The 17,909-nt window shown below is 47.0% G+C and overlaps 2 protein-coding genes across 3 annotated transcripts in view; one reads left to right on the top strand and one right to left on the bottom strand.

The window, feature by feature from the left end:
• Nucleotides 1–10,284, top strand: part of LOC149331410 (WD repeat and HMG-box DNA-binding protein 1-like) — a 34,283-nt gene extending 23,999 nt beyond the window's left edge. Inside the window, exons 17-24 of the mRNA XM_089556542.1 lie at nucleotides 332–393; nucleotides 451–565; nucleotides 1,375–1,506; nucleotides 2,233–2,414; nucleotides 3,307–3,401; nucleotides 4,810–4,889; nucleotides 7,471–7,740; nucleotides 10,128–10,284. Coding sequence (XP_089412668.1) covers nucleotides 332–393; nucleotides 451–565; nucleotides 1,375–1,506; nucleotides 2,233–2,414; nucleotides 3,307–3,401; nucleotides 4,810–4,889; nucleotides 7,471–7,740; nucleotides 10,128–10,184 — 993 coding nt within the window. The 3' untranslated portion in view covers nucleotides 10,185–10,284. The remainder of the gene's footprint in view (nucleotides 1–331; nucleotides 394–450; nucleotides 566–1,374; nucleotides 1,507–2,232; nucleotides 2,415–3,306; nucleotides 3,402–4,809; nucleotides 4,890–7,470; nucleotides 7,741–10,127) is intronic.
• On the bottom strand, nucleotides 9,963–16,456 carry LOC149331409 (endoplasmic reticulum lectin 1). 2 transcript variants are annotated; one of them, XM_089556543.1, is made up of 12 exons: nucleotides 16,148–16,456; nucleotides 16,015–16,095; nucleotides 15,863–15,949; nucleotides 15,721–15,798; nucleotides 15,425–15,482; nucleotides 15,339–15,367; nucleotides 14,657–14,892; nucleotides 13,576–13,768; nucleotides 12,043–12,209; nucleotides 11,454–11,531; nucleotides 10,332–10,410; nucleotides 9,963–10,249 (listed from the first exon to the last, which is right to left on the bottom strand). In XM_089556543.1, the coding sequence occupies exons 1-12, from the start codon at nucleotides 16,289–16,291 to the stop codon at nucleotides 10,187–10,189; spliced, it is 1,293 nt and encodes a 430-aa protein (XP_089412669.1). In that variant the 5' UTR covers nucleotides 16,292–16,456; the 3' UTR covers nucleotides 9,963–10,186. The 2 variants fall into 2 exon arrangements, with proteins under 2 accessions (XP_089412669.1, XP_089412670.1); XM_089556544.1 differs by having other exon boundaries at nucleotides 16,015–16,092.
• Nucleotides 16,457–17,909: the final 1,453 nt, after the last annotated feature.

Below are 17,909 nucleotides of genomic sequence, written 5' to 3'. Positions count from 1 at the left end.
CGAGAATTGAGGAAACCAAAATGAACAGTGAAATAGCGCATGCATTTTATTTACCGTGTTGGCTATTATAACTAGAATTTTTGTGCTGTTCACTTTGCTGGCAATCGGCATTGTGAAAATGCTGCTGTGCAGATGGGATGAGTCTGGAAAAGTGAGAAAGACTTGGGAGGAATGGCTCATGAAGCAGCAATTTGGCGCCCTCTGAAAGTTGCCACATTTGAACATTGTCTTTCTTCCGATCTCACTGAACTCATTTGTCCTTTGGTGCCAAGTTTTTATTTCTTTGTTTGACAAGCTCACAGAATTTGTTGTTCCCGGTCTCCCACTGCAGGTGAAGAGCTTATCGGATCACTACTTTGTGCTGGGTGTGAGTGAGACGCGGCAGCAAGTACGGTGAGGCTCTGTCACGGATGCACTGGCTGACATAGACTAAGCGGTCCGTCCTTGCAGGGCACTGCTGTGCAAGGGATCACGGTACCCGGCCACCCTGCCACGACCTGTCATGGTCATGCTGGACTTCAGCCTCCCGTTCTTGGGCATGGACTCAGAGAAGGGCCGTCTTGAGGTGCTCCTTTATGTCTGACATTTGCTTTATTTCTACTGCATTAGCAGTGCAGTACGCTATATTTGCAAAAAAGCCATAGTCCTTGTGCCTGTGGGAAGCTTCCACATTCCAGTGCTTCTAATGTATAGGAGTGGATCATGCCCCCTTAATGGGTGCCCGAAGGTACTCCCATCATAAAATTTCGGATTCCGCCCATGAGCCTCCGCCTCCAGAAAACCTCCACCCGTATACACCCGCATCCTCTCTTCAGAAGCCCGTGCAGCAGTGGAATGAAAAAACAACGAAATCAAAGGCACAAGATAAAAGCAAAAATGTAAAACCAGTAATGCTAGTGCACTTCTGTTGCATCAGACCACTTGATCGCTTGTGTATTTTTTTAGAGACAGCGTGTGCGATATTTGCTTTGTTGTTGTCTCAGGGCTACCAGATGGTTTTCATGCAAAAGAGCGCTAGTCTAGAGGCAAGGTTGCTCACAGCTGTTGTTAGTGTTGCTGTATTACATGCCTTGCATGCATCTAGCTCTCATCATTATTTTGTTATTTTAATATAAGAAACTAAATAGTGATGAGATTATGGCGGAACATGATTGGGGAAAGCTGCTTTTCTCGAGCTGTATCACATGCCCTGATTTCTGTCAATGCGCATAAGAGCACCCACTTGGGCTGCTATATGGTATACTGTGCATGTCAGACCTTCCTTTAGGCAGCTGTTTGCTATTTTGGCAGTGTGGAGGAGTGGCTGTTGTGCTTAGTGATGAGCAGTAGATGGAGATGGTTAGTAATGCATGTCCGTCTCCTCACCCTTGGCAGGAGGAGTTGAGGCGGGCCTGGTGCCTAGAGGACATCCTGCAGAAGCTGGCTGATGATCCAGAAGCAGAGGAAGACCAACAGCTGGTGGATGCTCGAAACCGGAGGCAACTACTGCTGCTCAAACTGTTCGCGGTACGTGTTCTACACTTTGCTGTCACTCCCACTTAGCCCTGCAACATTCATATGTTGATTCCATTGTTTCTAGAGCAGTAGTGCTGTTCTTTTTTTAGACAGACGTACACGACAGGATGGATGCTGACTCCAACTGTGTGTTATAAGCTCAGAGCAAAAAATTCTGTGGCCAGTTGAGTGTTCTGGCAATTTCATTTCACTTACTGTTCCTTCAAAGGCACGGGAGGGCATTACAGTGAGGGTTGGGGGGGGGAGTGCAGTTCTAGCGCGTCTAGCGGATAATGAGTGTCTTTTTGATGTACCAAGCACGTCGGATCCGGGACTCTGCTGGGAAGCCTTGAGTTTCCTGTGTGCGTCGCTCATGATTGTGCTTCCTGCCTGTACACAGTCCCGAGCTACTCGGGGATGGTTCCGAGCTTGGTAAATCAAAGAGACCATCAACAGCCTACACACCCAAAACTCTGATGATGCTGCACTGGCTAGGCTCACTGTCTATCCAAGAATGCAGTCTCACACATCATCAGTGCAGCAGGGTTATATATTCGTTACTTGAGTAAACCTCCACTTGAAAATTAGCGCTTGTACCGTCTTTCCTTGCTGTTGTCCCCCACATTCTCGTACTATAAACAACTATACTGCTGTTGATCAAGCTAATGAAATGTGTTTAGCTGACTGCTCATCCTCCGAAACACTTGAGCTTCCGTTTGATCTTGGTGCTTGTTGCAGCTGGCAGCCAAGGCGGAGCGGGAGGTGCGTGCGCTGGACGTGGCGCGCCTCATGGACTCCGAGCGGCTGATCCAGGGGGCGGTCGAGTATGCCTCCAAGAGCCGCCGGCTGGCCCTGGCTCAGCGCGTCGAGCGCCTCATGATGGAGCGTGAACCGTTCCTACAGGAACCCACCGTTGCTCGGTAAGTCTTTGCAGCAACAGCTCCTCCGTGAACTTTGTGAAATCACGTGGTCCATAGTAGGCTGGGGTGTGCGCATTGTGGTTCTTTTGTCCGAAGTGAATATTTCAAATACTTCTGGCACACCAATAAGCTTGGATGGCTCAGTAACTATTTTCAAAAGTATACATTTTTCTAACACACAAGGCTACTATTTGAAAAAAAGAGCAAGTGCATTTGAGCGTTGTCACACTCATTGAAGCTGTGTCAACTTCCTGAAGAAATGGCCATTGGATATTGAAGGAGTCAACCAATGTGCGGTGGTGTGAGACCTATTTGTGGGACCTCTGACTGCTGCTCTTAATTGGGATTACCCGCATTCCGGAGAAGGCGGGCTGAACCAAAACCACAAGAAAGAAGCATTTTTCGCTCGAGATCCTGAGTATCGAACATTTGAATCGAATCGAATATTCGCACACCCCTAATAATATGGAATTATTATTAGATGGGTACCCCAATTAGGGACACCCCAGTAGTGCTCATTCATGTCCGTCTCCCTGTGAGGTGTGGTGGTACACTGTGAACAAGATCTCAAAGCTTGCTTACACACTTTTAACTGTGTGTTCTGCTGATTGGCGAGGGTGCGCTGAAGATTGCTGCTTGGCTGAGAATGTGTTGTTACGAAAAAATGGCTAGCTGTTTTCACTCAAGCGCTGGTATTTCGAGGCAGGGAAAATCGCAAAAAGATGAGGTACACTCATAAGAGCAGTATCCTGAAATGCTTTTTGGAACAGTGTGTGCTCGAGATTGGTGACGCATCTCAGGAAAGGCAGTTAGTGGGCAGAAATGCTGGACGCTGCTGCTGGCTTCCGAGAGAGCTGGCTGTTGCACCACCCGTAAACATGCTGGCATGCAGGACCAACCACGAGAGGGAAAAAGAAGAACCAGTGCTGAAGCCGAAGCCGCTGCTGTTCTCCAGGAAGCGGCCGCTTGAAGTCGAGCGCCATGACGGTGCGTGCTGCTCAGCTTGAAGATGGACCAGAACGTATTGTGCCGATGGGTTATCTTTGCTTTAAATCCTGGTGCAGACAGCATTTTTTTTAAATTTTTTATTCAAATATGCAAAATGTTTCAACCTAATACTTTATAGTTCTTCAGGTCCAGCACATTGCCTTACACTGCCTATGAGCTCTTTGAAACTTATAGAATTCAGTTTGGCATAGGATATGCTAGTGGGCTTCAGTGCCTGTGTATTACTCATTGTTTAATGTCTGTTTGTTTCTGTTGCCTTCACATCATCCTGTGTATTTTTCGAAGTAGTACGAGTACTGAACAAAAACCCTTTCATAGTGAGTTCATTGATGTAAATCATTTCCTGGTATGCAGTGGAAATAATCTCCTATTACTGGAAAGTGGGTAGCTTGGCCTCTAAAGGTTGCAGCACTTAAGGCAGCAAAGCAGGGACTTTCACTAGGGCACTGCTATACTTACTACATTGTGTTGCGCAAATAAACGCGCGCCATAGAATGCTTCTCCCAGTTAAACGGGCGCATTGTCCGAGCTCAAATTTTGCACAGAAATGGCATTTGTTCGGCAGAATTGTTTTATACCACATTTGTTTGGGGTACTTGCCTGATGCGATCAGAAGAAGTCGGAAATTCACATCGTCCACGGCGACGACAAAGGAAATTAAGCTGCTCTGTCAGTGATCACACCGGTGGCGCCATCTCGTTTCTCGACTGGGGAGATTTGGCAAGAGGGGGGTTGGGTTGTTTTGCAAATGGTTTCAAGACACTTTTTCAACTGCTTTATTGATGATCACAATAAACAGTTTGACCAAAACTCGACTAAATATCAAGTCTTTGGTGAAGAAGAGTCTTCAAACAACCCGCAAAACTCCCCCCCCCCCCCCCCTGCCAAATCTCCATGGTCGACAAATGAAATGGCACCACCGGTGTGATCGCTGACAGAACGGCTTGATTTCCTTCATCGTTGCCGCAGACGATGCGAATATGCAACTTTAAGAGCGTTAGCTCTTACTCATCATGTTTCAAGATTTCCTGGGGTCTGCTACCACCTTGAGATCACAGCGCCATCTGTGGCAGCAACTAGAAAACAGCACATCTCGCATTGAGACTTGTAGCGCCACCTAGAATAGCATTGCAGAAACAACCACCTGCCGCGTGCCAATGATGTTTGATCCATTCAGGCAAGTAACCCAAACAAACGTAGCATGAAACAATTCTGCCGACCAATTGCCATTTCTGTGCTAAATTTGAGCTCGAACAATCCACCCGTTTAGTTGAGAGAAGCATTCTATTGTGCTCATTTATTTCTGCAACAGTCTGTATGTATTGTGGTTTCATTACTGTTAGGGACAGTTGGAACTGTTACCTTTCATTCTTCTGACTGGCTACAGTTTCCTCCCTGCCCTCTGAGGAACCATCCACCACACCAGAGCCACCAGTGTGTCGTGGAAACCCGTTCAAGGTGACAAAGGTGAGCAAGCCAACGTACTGTACGTGTGCTCTGGTAATGTCATTGGTCGCTTCCCGAACTGTGGTGCGTAGTGCCATTTGTTTGAAGGCAATTGGATGCCATGTAGGCCCGGAGTTGGGCCCGCACCAGCCAAGACGGCCTGCAGTTATGTTGCAGTGGCAACATATAAACCCAAGCAAGGAATCGACAGGGCGCATATTTTGGCCAACAAATGGTTTATTTGAAGAACCATCATTTATATGCTTTGGAAAAACATCCCCACAATATGTACAAAGGCACAGTCTTTAAGATTACTTTACCCAACCATAAAGAACATAACCACAGGAAATGTATAAAAAATACAGTGTTCCACCAAAACTGCAACTAAGGCATACCTTACTGGACTACAGTGAGATCAGAGTCTGCTGTGTGCACTTGTTGCCCTTTCAGGCATGGCCTACCGCACCTAGCTCTTTCCACTAGTGTTGCAGAGAAGCTTGACATCAAAGAACACAACATGTAAGTGTATAACTTTGTTGTGGAGCCCTCAATATGAAATGAAATCCGAGACAAAACAGGTCAGTGCTTTCCAAAAAGCAAGGCTCTAAATTAGCATTCACTGTTGCACAAGAACTGGTTTTACATCTAGTAAAATGAGAGACTTGTGCACCAAATGACAACAAACAAGCTACTAGTATGGTGCTAGGAAAGCTAGTTTCCACCTTCGTATAAACGTTTCCCAGCAATGGGCATAAATTTGAATACTGCTAAACACAGGCTGCGTTTAGTTCAAGAAGTGCCTAAAAAGGGGCACTGCGAGACAGAATAATAAAGCAGAGCTCGAATGGCCTCCTTTGGCTCTGTCGACGTCGAGTCTCGGCTATCTGTTGCGGGCAGCTGCGAGGAAATTGGTGCAGGAACTATGGCGCATGTCACAAATTGCTGCTTCAATTATCTGCCACTTTGGCATTACGATTCAGTCAAGAATGAATGCAGGTGTCCGGTACTGATATGTAGTAGGTGCCTTTCGTTACAGGCATCACACGTACTCTTTCTTCTTGCCTATGACATACCAGTTCGGCTGCTCTGTTGATAAGTCGGGTCATCCGATGTACGTACTTAGCTGTGGCAGCAGTGAACTTTTGTGGTCCGACAGTGGCTTCCACCTCTGTTGTGCCAGCCTTTTGCACACAAGTGTAGTACCAGTTAACTGCAATGCTGGCCTCTGTGGCTACCATTAACACAGCAGCTGCCTTTGCGGTTGTCGGGATGCCGAGCAGCCAGCCTGGCTTGAAACGAAAGTGGTGCAACTAGCCACTGTTCGGCCAAGGCCTTATTTTAGGCCTTTCACAGAAGCCTAGACAGAGGTGCAACATTGTTTTACGAATGAAGGTGACATTTTGGCTTCAAAGCCTTCAAGGCTTATTCTAATAGCGGTGGTATGGACTTCCGAAATAGGACAGGACGATACGCCTTGCCATTAATCTTTGCCGATTGTGGGTAATGAGGTCTGTGGCGTTATTCAAATAAATGCACTCTTCGCAGTTAGGCTGGAGGAAGTTTTGGAACATGGCATCCATTTGCTTCCTTTAGGCTCCCTGCTCAGTGTGGTTTATGGACACCAGACCACGTCCATTTCCACTTACATGACCTGGACAATGCAACTTGAGTGTGCTCATGTGGCATTTGCCTAAACAGAACGACATCGTACAAGGACATTCATTGCAAGTCTATTCCTTTTGGACTTGGCTGTGCACAGACTTTGCTTTGGCTCATGCTCATTTTGCCTTGCATACACCTACTGGTTATGGTGATGTCGGAAATTAGTCCGTGCTAAGTAATCCGTGGCAGTTTCTTTAGAACTAGGGGGTTGGAATGTGGCAAAGCGGCTATTGTTGGCAACGTGTGCAAATTTTCGGATTAGTAGCCAGCAAGGATGGCGAATTGCACGGAGGAAGAATCGTGCTCAGGGTGATGCACTTGCAATGATTGTCATGGGGTTTGCATTGGAATGGGCAGTTGCAGAGCAGCCATACTTTTCTTGAATCATGTATGTTAGTGCCTGGAATTTTCTTATCGTTTGATTAGCACACATTTTTCGCCTAATTTGAAAGTTTGCATTTTGCTAGCCACAGAAATTATGTTGGCCCACTGCGTTTGCCCACTAGTGAAAGTTGTCATGCACACAGGGGTAATACTAGCATTACATGTGGCGCTGAACATCCTCAATGCATCATCGGAGTGCGTTTCTTTGTTCAGAGCATGGCTGATGTGGACATCATGCAGAGTTTCTTAACTGAGCCATATGTGAAACTCCATGTGGGCCCTGTGTTTCAATATTTGACGTTGCTCAAAAATTTGGACACCTGCAGATTATTGCGTCAGTCACTGCTGGCAACTTGTGCTTGTGCTCTCTCAAATGGTGCCTCAACCAACCTCCACAGAATTGAGCAGATAACAACACAGATGACACCGTACTATTATATGCGGGGGGGGCTTCAGAATTTGTGCACTTGAGCGCCACAGTGGGAAGCCACTGCCTTTTCTTTCTTGCTTCGGCCTTTGTATTGAGAGTCAACCAAATGCCACCATTGCTTTCCAGCCGGAGGTGAAGTCTGCTGCTGATACCAGGAGTACTCCTGCTGGTGAGAGCGGCAAGGCCCGGGGGGAGTCCCTGGGTAGGCGGCAACTGACGCTGTTTGCTGCCCGTGGTAGCGCTGAGGCTGCCAACAAGTCCAGCAAGTCCGGCGTACAGCTGTATTTGGAGTCAATTCGAGAAGCGCTGCTGAAGGAAGAGCCCGGCCTTGCTGAAGACCAGCTGGTCAGCAGGGCAGTGGCACGCTTCAGGGCCCTGCCCGTCGAAGAGAGGGCGGTGAGCAGCATCCTCTTGCCAGACACTCGTGGGTGGAACGCATTTCGCACAGGATGGTTTTGCTTTCCAAATATAGCTTTGCTTCCACATGCACTGTGTGGACAAGCAGTATTTACCGTATTTACTCAATGTAACACAAGCTTACTTTTTTTACCAAAAATAGATGTGAAGAGTAACCCCTCACATTATAAATGAATGCTATGCAGAGGTGTAAGCAGACTATACCATAAATACTTAGGTATAATTAGGTCGTGCGTCGTATAAGTCCATCCCCAAAAGGAGGAAATGGCAAAAAAAAAAAAATCTAATGTATATGTAAGCCATCGCAAGCATTGAGCCACAAAAATTAAACTGAGGCGACCAGCACAGTGAGTCACATATTAGAGCAGTGCTTGTTTCACTATCAATATAATCATGCTTTTACAACATTGAACCCGGATGCTGCTGCGCACTTTTTCAGTGGCCCTGCACGCAAGACAGCAGCTTGTTTAAATGTTGCCAAGAACGATCACGGACATTCAAGGGTCATGACTTGCCAAGTGGTCGAGTGACTGGGCAGAGTTTTGTCTTTACGCCAAGGCAGTGCATGGTCGATGCGATAACCGGCACAGTGGGACTCACAGTGGACGCACAGTGGAGTGTTTATCTTCATATCTGTACAGTGGCAGCAACTGCTCTACTGTGTTTAGGCTCGAAGGCGACCTAGCCTTCCTATAGAGACAAGCCACAGGAAATGTTTTTTGCGGCACTTTTGTTCATAAATTTTTAGCCAACTTTCAGATTTAAGTGCCTTTTTTTCCTCCATCATGCGCCCGCAAAAGTGGCCCTCGCATTACAATCGTGGTCTGCCTTATATTCAAGGAAGTATGGTATATTCTGCAGCATATGCGGGGCTACTGTATGCATGGTCATTCTACAGTGTTTATGCTTGCTGAAGGCCAGCTTGTAAAATGGCAAGCATTTTCACATTAAGAGAAGTGCACAGAAGTTCTCCGCGCCACTAATGAATAGGTCAGGAGCTGAAAAAGTCAAGGCTCTGCAATAGGTTCGATCCTGGCAAGGGCAAAATAATTGCCCTTCTCCTATTGTCAAAACTTGCATCTGCGAGATTTAGGATGCAATACCCATTGCGTACCGAAGCTTGCAGCAATACATATTAGTGTCTTTGTTTCCATGCCACCTTGGCTTTGAATTCTGGTTTATATGCAGCCAGCAGAGTGTTGCAGGGTCTGCAACAAGTTGTTCTGCAGTTATGATTATGCACTGCTAATGGGCTTTTTTAGGCTGTAAGGTGAAACAAATTATTCAGTTGTGAATGCTTCTTTCGTGAATGCTTGCACTCTTGTAAGCATCAGTTCTACACATACGGACCAAACGCACACTTTACCGCAGTTTTGAGCAACACACTGATGTGCGAAGGTTTTATTTTGTCGACTTCAACATTTTGACCATGAGGCTGCTTTGGCTATTTACAACAAATGTTCCCCAAGAGATTTTTTTCAGAGGAAGGCACTGGCATCATATGAGGACTGTAAGCTTTTCTTCGAAAAAGCTGTTTCCGTGCCGTGCTGTGCATAGCACATTGACTGCAGTCACAGTCAGTTATTTAGAAATAAATTGCATACTCCATTCTCTTTGCATGCTAAACAGACCATTTCAAATACAGCCACACTTCATCTGGTAGTTCCACTGTCCGACAACATAGTTTGTGCACAGGGAATGAGCGTTCCGTTCAGTGCTTGTTGTTTGGAGCAGCTTTTATTGAGAGTGCTCAGTTTCTGTTGTATGGGCCTCGTTCAACAGGCAGTTCCAGACGTCAGGGGTAAGTTTCTTTAAGTACTACTGTCCCAACCTTCAGTCCTTCTGAATGATGCAGCTGGTCTGCGACTCGTGGCTGAGGCTCAATATGGAAAATTTCAGTCTCTCGCAAGGATATCCAGCAGGGGTAGAGAAAAGTGGGCAGAATTTTTCCCCTCGCTTCACTGTCCCTGTGCATGCTCACAAGGATAACACAGTCACTTCCCTCATGGTTTTGAACGTTGAGAAACATCTAACATGACACGCCAACACATCATTTGACTAATATGAGCCTGGCGAGTCACACACAGGCCTTAGCGGAAGCCTCGACAGATGCAGCGACCAACCATCACTACGACACACATTCTTCGAACAGTCCTGTGTCCGGAAATTTCTTTGAAAAGCAACCATCACTACGACACACATTCTTCGAACAGTCCTGTGTCCGGAAATTTCTTTGAAAAGTAGCAGCTGTCCACATCACTAAAGGAAATGCTTGGTAACAAATGCGGGTACTGCGGTGGAAGTACGGCAATTTTGGTGCGAGGAGTCCTCTTAAGTGGCGCATCCCCCCTGCCCCTTCTCTGCAGGAGTGGAACAGCCGGGCCAAGCTGAGTGGTGCAAAGAGGCTTCGGCCGGACACCTGAGGTCAGCTGGGCAGCCCGTACTCGTCGACGTTCTTCAGCAAGTTGCACACTATCGCAGTCTCCACCTGGGCATCGTGATTAAAGACCACTGTTTATTTAGTACTGTCTCTGTTAATGTCAGTCGGGATGGTAATGCGACAAGCTTACCCCGAGGATGTACTCGCATGTGCGTGGCTCCAGCAGATACAATGACACGCTGTCTGGATGGCCCTTCAACTCGCGGCATCTGAAATGGTCCCAGTCATTAAAAGTTTCATTTCAGGTGAGAAGCCTGTCGAAGACTGTAAATAACGAAACAAGCAGCTTGAGGCTGGCTTCAGCAATGTTAAGATGTAGCACCTGATGTGAAATTCTGGTGCCTGTTACAGCTAGGGTTGTCAGTTTTTGCCACGAGAGGTAAATCAATAAAAAACGCATTTGAAAATTCATACGCTTTGGTTGTCAGCGAAGGAAAGATGCAGGTATAAGAAGGGTATACGTTTGATATGTAATTAAGGGCGTAGCACTTTCAGCAACCAGTTGTAGCACGTTGAACTGTGAATCCATGGAAATGAGATAGAATGCTGGAGTCTAGCCATTCCACTCTAAAAACATTCTTAAAAGCCCCAAGAACACTATCCATGTTGCCAGCGGTTGCACACTCGCCATCTGTGGTCATGTGAACACAATCGACTTTGGGAGCGGGTGCTGCCATCAAAGCAGCAGTAAACGAAACTCATTACAAAAAATTATTCAAAACCTATTTGAGGCAGCGATATGAACGCATTTGAACACTGCTGTGACAAACTGAGTTTGCTAAGCCCGAGTATTGTTTAGATCAAAAGTAATCGTGAACCACTACGTTGTTCCGAACGCCAGATACACTGCTGCGGCAACAGCAGATTGATGGCGATGCAAGTGGAGCCTGCCATTCGTCCTTATGCTGTTGATCTTGTGTACACGCACTACTTTTAAATTTAGCGCATGTATTGAGCACAGCCCTCAAATCCAAGGCATTCTTTGAGTCCCCTGTTCTGAAGCTCCAATAAATGCACTCTGCGTTTCTTCCTTTTAACATATTCACCAATGTACACGAAGCAATCGGTCCTCACAAAACAGTACAGTCATAAGAGATGGTGATCGTTAATGTGCCCTTTAGATCAGCTTGCTTTAGAAACGGCCAAATTGGAGGGGAGGGGTGTGTTTATTAATAAGCACAAACGTCCCCATACAGCAAGCGGACTGCATTGAAATGTTCCCCAGAGGCAGCAAACCTTGGACGCCACTTACTTGAGGACAACTTCCACCTTGCGAGGCTTGCCTGTGCTGTCGCAGGTGTCTCCATTTGAATAGAAGTGCGTGATGTGCCTGAAAGGGAGCATACTTTTGCTACCATCCCCCTTTCCAGGATTGCTGCATTTAATAAGAATCGCAGCTTAGCACAGACTGCATCTATTCCTCAGTAATGCTTGCATAACAAAGTTGCCACAAATCTCAGTTTCTGAAAGAGAAAGTATAAGTTAAAACACGTTTGTGTGAAGCGGTGATGCACAGTACTGGCATGCTGTGGAATGGCACACACACACACATTCTTGTAAGGGTGTCATGGTAGCCTCACTTTCGGTGCGCTTACATGAGCTGATCGAAGCATTCTTTAATGCAAAGCTACAGCTTGTTACTTCCTGGCAGGTTGTTTACACATGGAGAAAATCAAAATTTTTCAAACTTGGCTTGCAGTATTTTGAGTTTACGCTGTCAGCAAGACCACAGTAATCTTTTAACTTGCGGATTGTATAAATTCGCCAGCCACAGCTACAGCTTTGGGCCCATCTACAACTCTCTTCGGGCCTTGCATGCAAGCAGGGAGGTGCGCACTGACCCAAGCGTGCGGCTGGGCTTGCGCTGCGGGTGGCGGTCCATCCAGGTCTTGTGCGCCTCGCGGTCCCAGGTGCCCAGGAGGATGCTGATGCGCTCCTTGCCTTTCTCCTCGTGGAACTGGCTCACCCGCTTGCCATAGCAGAACTCGTACTTCCACCAGCCGGCACCCTGCGTCGCACCAAGCAAGACCACTTATTAAGGCGAAGCCTTTAAGCGCTCATGCTCGCGGCCATGACTCTGTCCGCTACATCTGAAGTGAAAGTCATAACTAGTCATTACGAGTATCAAGTCATGACCGACTAGTCATAAACCAGTCATGACTAGTTAGTCATGGGTCATGATTAGCCGATCCAAGTCGCCCCATAGCCGCCTCGTGTGTGCCTACGGCCGTGCAGCCAAAGTTGCATGGAAAGGCATTCGCCTCGTGCAGTTTAGATCTTCAAAGTGCCCCCTGAATTTTTCACATAAGTGCACACAGGGCACTTATTTATCAGAGGAGAAAGTACGTGCCAGCAAAGTAGTGGGACTGGGTGAGTAAAACAACTAGATCAGCGTAATATGTGAACTTGCTGGCATGGCAGAACTACAACTGCTACAGCCAAACTTGTGCCATCAGAACAGCAATACAGTCTAACCTCATGATAATGAAATGGTTTATAACGGAATAATAGATGTAACAAAGGAACGATGATTCCAGTTGGAAGCTCAGTCAACACGAGCTATAACGAAGTAATCACCGAGCCCCTTCAACTTCGTTATAACGAGGTTCAATCGTACTAGATAATCAAGTTAAAATTTCTAAATTGTGAGGTCTAACGTACCCAAGCGAGAGGGGTACCACAGCGGAGGACTTCTGGATTAATTTGAACCACCTGGTGTTCTTTAATGTGCACAGACACCACACAGCACGTAGGCATTTTTGTGTGCTGCCCCTTTTTAGTAAGGTCGCTGCGGCCAGGATTCAAACCAGCGACCCTGGGATCAGCAAGTGCAACCAAGTTACATGCCACATGATCGGTATTGATCTGCATGACCCATGTGCGGGCATTAACTTCGGAATATTGAAAGCAGGCTTTGTGTGAGTATTCAAAGGCAGGAGTGACGAAAGACTACTCTGATGTCAGAGAGACACAGAATGAATGCAACTGGCCATTTTGACTCCTAAGGCTAGGCCCATTGCCATTCACTTTCAAATGGGTGATCACGGAGCCCTTTCCATATTGACGTCGGAGATTATGTACATCTCGGAGGAGAAATAAAGAAAGGAAGTTTGAAACCAATTTTTTTCCGGGCCAAACAATCAATTTTTACTACAAACTAAAATTGGATGGCATTGTCCTCACTTCATAGCTCTAGCAACACAAATCATAAATGCTTGTCTTTTTCCCATTTAACTACTTTTCTTTGTCATCCCGTAGCCTACATGCATGGTTCAATTTCGAAACCTTGATTAGGACAGCAGCCACCTATGCCCACCACTGTGTCGGTTACAGAAGCAAAATCAATCTGGAGTGGCGAGCACTCCGCTTCTCACCCCCGTCAGGCAGTGCTTGCCAGTAACGAAATCTTGCATCAGCTGGGAGAGCCGATCGGCTTCTGGTGGCTGCTGCGGTGGCTGTGGCTCAAAAGGGGGCTGTGGTGCCCGTTCATCCCACAGACCCTTGGGCCGCACGGGAGCCCCATCCTGGGCCACGCACTGGATCGAATTCTCTGGCGAATTGTCCAGTCTGCACACCAAAAAATCCCGTACCGTTGGTAGGAACTGAGCTACGTATAACACTGAAAATTAGGAAAGCATTGTTGCACTACCACTTCGATGTGAGTTTTAACTTCTATGATGATTCTATGCTGTCATTTATGTCATACGCCCAGTCATTCCTCAGATAAACTCCAAAATGTACAAAGTCTATCCATGGCGTCCCAACAGTGGTGTGAGCAGTTAGTAGTAACGCAATTCAAAAGAGCCTGCACTGACCAAAAGCAGGTGTCACAGCTGACAAGACTGTACGGCAGATATGACTGCAGGAGATATCCAGCAGCCCTAGTTCAGGGTACGCCCTTCCAGAGGCCCAACTAAACCATCATCATCATTAGCCTGACTACGTAGACTGCTGAGCAAAGCCTCCATATTCCAACAATTAACCCTGTCCTGTGCCAGCTGTGGCTGCTTTTTCTGCACAAACTTCCTAATCTCATCAGCCCAACCGACTTTTTGCTGCCCCTTGCTAAGCTTGCCTTCCCTTGGAATCCATCCCGGTACCCTATGGACCCATCGGTTATCCTTCATTCGCATTACATGCCCTGCCCATGCCCATATTTCAAACTAGAATATCATTACCTCGCGTTCATTCCATTGACCCATTCTGCTCTCTTGCCTATTATTTTCCTTTCTATAGTTTGCTGTGCAGTCAACTTATTTCAACCCTTTCAAAACTTAATTTCAAGCACCGGGCATAAGCACTTCTTTTCAAACCGCAATGCAGAAAACCTTGTTGCTGCAAGATGTCTCAGACTTCCCAATGACATTTAAAAATGTACTGTCTCTCGTTTTGGATGACCAACAACTACTGCGAGTGTACTAGAAGTGAGTATTTCAGCAGCAGAGGGCCACACACCTGTAGTCTGGGTGAGCGCAGAGGTAGGGAGTGAGCACCACGGCCTGGTATTCGCACGTGGAGAGTTCGTCGATGCTCAGCACCTCATTGCGGGCCTCCTGACTGCAGACGTACAGCACACGTGTCATGCGCTGCACACCATCGCCCAGCTCACACATTGTGCCACCCGTCATGTTGACCGCAAAATAAGGCAGGTCCAGGCCTCCTTCAAGCCGAATGCGTGGCGGCCGCTGCACCTGCGAGTGGATGGAGACAGAGGCTTCCTTTGAAGCGGTGCAGTGGCTTGCCTGATTGGGTTTAATGTTCCAAAGTGACTCTAGCTATGAGGGACGCCGTAGTGGAAGGCTCCGGATAATTTCGACCACCTGTGCTTCTTTAGCGTGCACTGTCATCGTCCAGTACATGGTCCTCTAGCAATCTGCTTCCATCGAAATGCAACCACCATGGCCGAGACTGAACCTGTGCCTTACGGGTCAGCAGCCAAGCACCGTAACTGATGAGCCATGGTGGTGGCTCGGTGCCGTGGCATATGCCACCTTGCCAGAGTAATGTTTTTCCATATTTGTCATCCGCTAGCCAACCCTGGAGCCCAGGTATTAAAACACACAAGGCACTCTTGAAAGGTTAGGCTTGAAAGGAGGGTACATTGGCAACGTACTGCCGTTGGACGGTGCACTCTTACCTGTCTTTTATCCGCTAAGTAGTTTGCCTCTGAAACAGAGAAGCGAAATTAGATGCTAGCCTTGAGCCACACAGCTAGTGTCATACCATCTCGATCCAATTTTGTGGGGTCATATTTGCCCAGGTAGTACTCCTGCATGACCACCTGCAAAGTAAGAGTGCAGGCATAAACAAAATCCTCCCAAACAGCAAGGGCAGCAGAACCTCATGCGCAATTCCACTGTCAAACGTGTGCAACCCACCGCGATCGTGAGCGGAACTGCGGCGTTACCGATAACAGCGCCGCTACTCGGCAGCGCTCCCGCTATCGTTCCGGATACGGTCGTGGCGGGCCACAAACTTTTGACTAAGACTGTACACTTTAGTTCCACCTAAACACGCACCTTGTTTCCGACGCTCTCCTCGTGGTACTGCCGAATGCTCTTGCCATGACAAAGCTCGTACGTCCAGTACTGCTCCAGCTACGAGAAGCCAAGACAGCATGGGCATCGATGTAAGCGTCCAAGAGTTCGAAAGCAGGCTTACCCGATATGAACAGAAGAGGCGGGAAAAGAGCGGCTTCAGTAATGCCAGGGGCGAGGGACCCGCGTAGGGTGTACCGGCATCCATGTCCTGCGACCACACGGAAGAAAGTCACGTTTACACAACGGCTACGAGCTGAACGAACCAGTCTTTACCTCTCGAGACAGTGGCTTGGTAGGCAGCAGGCATCGGTAGCGCTCCTTGTCGGCTGACACCACCCACAGCGAGTCGAGCTGCTGCAATGATCATGTGGAAGCACCAGTCGATGCCAGACGCTACTCGTCTTACCTCTGCGGACGCCAGCTTCTTGTCGTCCGGCGATGAACCAGGCCAGTTGATGCTGAACAGAACCGAGTCATCGATGAGGTTTCCATGAGCCGAACGCAGCAGCAGGGCCAATGCTGCTCCATAAATAAGACAAAAGGCTGTCATATCTTCGCGATATTATCCAGATGATTTAGAGCGCCCAAGGTACGGCCCGCTGAGTAGAAACTGCCGCTACTTTTCTTATAACACGTAACATATCTTCGCCGCCTCAGCCACCTCAGCTGCCGTTTCGCTCTCCAGCTGGACGACGCTGGCGACACCTTTGATCCCTTTGAGCATGCAGCTAGTAGAGCAATGCAATCAAAGGCATCAAGGGATTCTATTTCGCCGAGTCCCCAGTCCCATAGAGCTCAGTCCGCTCCCGAACATCATAGAGACACCAATTTTTTCTAAGCGTGTTTTGCTTTGAGTAAGCATAAATTACCACGTGGAATTCGGCAGCGCTAAATAAATCATTTGTAATTGAATTTTTTTTTATATTGTAGTTTCAGTTCCGTTTTTTAGCTGCTACACATGAGTATGAGCAGAGCTCTTTGAGCATGAGGTCTCAGTGCATGCATAAGTGCAATAAAAACTCTTATTTGTCGCTTCAATTCATTCAAACTAACAAGCTAAACTGCTCCAAAAGCCGCAATGGCAGAAAGTGAACAATAAGTCATTATATGGCAGTTTTTGAATGCCTCACTTGAGATTGCGACGTCCAACCGTCCTTTGACTGATGAAACCGAAACCGAAATCAACAAAAGTTTTTGTGCTTATTTGGACACACACAGATCAGAACATATTTGCACTTAATGCTCCCAGAAAGATATGAAAAGCGCGGAGGTCTATGAAGCGCTTCGGCAGATGTCGGCGTGTGCCACAGGCATCAGGAACGAATAAACGCTTTCGGTAACGAACCCTGACCTTGATCAGGGCCCTTGATTAACCTCTTGGCAGGAAGTTATGTATGCGGTGCAAGTGCGGTTATAACTTTCTGTAACACCGTTCCATAGCACTCAACCACGCCGTGCACTCAACAATGATTGCTGATGTAACAGACACCAACTGGCCACAGCTGCTGCCCACTTCATGATCACACATCCATAGGCCGCCTGTATGGTGCATGATATCGAAGTTTTCTCGGCAGCTGAGTTGTAATAAAACAAAATTTAACTCAGCTGACAGTAGACATTAAATATTAATTCAGCAGACAAGGGAAGGATGAAGTGGTACGAAAATTTGATTGGAGAACAATGCAGTTTAAATGGTCTAACGTTATGATATGTTTTCCCCACTAAAATGGAAGCCGATCGATCGTCACTCGGCTGTTACGCCGAACGAACAGCTGTTGATCTAAATAAAAGTAAATTGGGCCACAGGACCACCATAGAGAAACATAAACAATGTTTCTCTATGGGACCACTGTAAAGCGAGCTTCATTCTGCGCGTCGTCTGTTAGGTCGTCTGCTCGAGGATTTGGTGAAAAAAAGAAGATATAAACACAAAGTAAATAAAATAAATTTGTGAAATATTAGAAAAATTAACGGTTATAAATGACGCACAGATTCATTTATTTTTTTTGTAGAAAGGCAAGTAAAATTATCGAACACAAGGGCGTAAGGCTAAATGGAGGAAGACGATCCTCATGTCACGTGACTTTTAATGACGTCATAACAAAATGGCGTTTGTTTAGGTACATTTCTGGGTACTTTTTGTTGCAAAATTAGGTAAAAATGGCGTC

Source organism: Amblyomma mixtum, chromosome 8, assembly GCF_055824585.1.
Source record: "Amblyomma mixtum isolate Tamu chromosome 8, ASM5582458v1, whole genome shotgun sequence".
In the NCBI taxonomy this organism is placed as follows: Eukaryota; Metazoa; Arthropoda; class Arachnida; order Ixodida; family Ixodidae; genus Amblyomma; species Amblyomma mixtum.
This window is presented reverse-complemented; position numbering and strand designations above follow the sequence as displayed.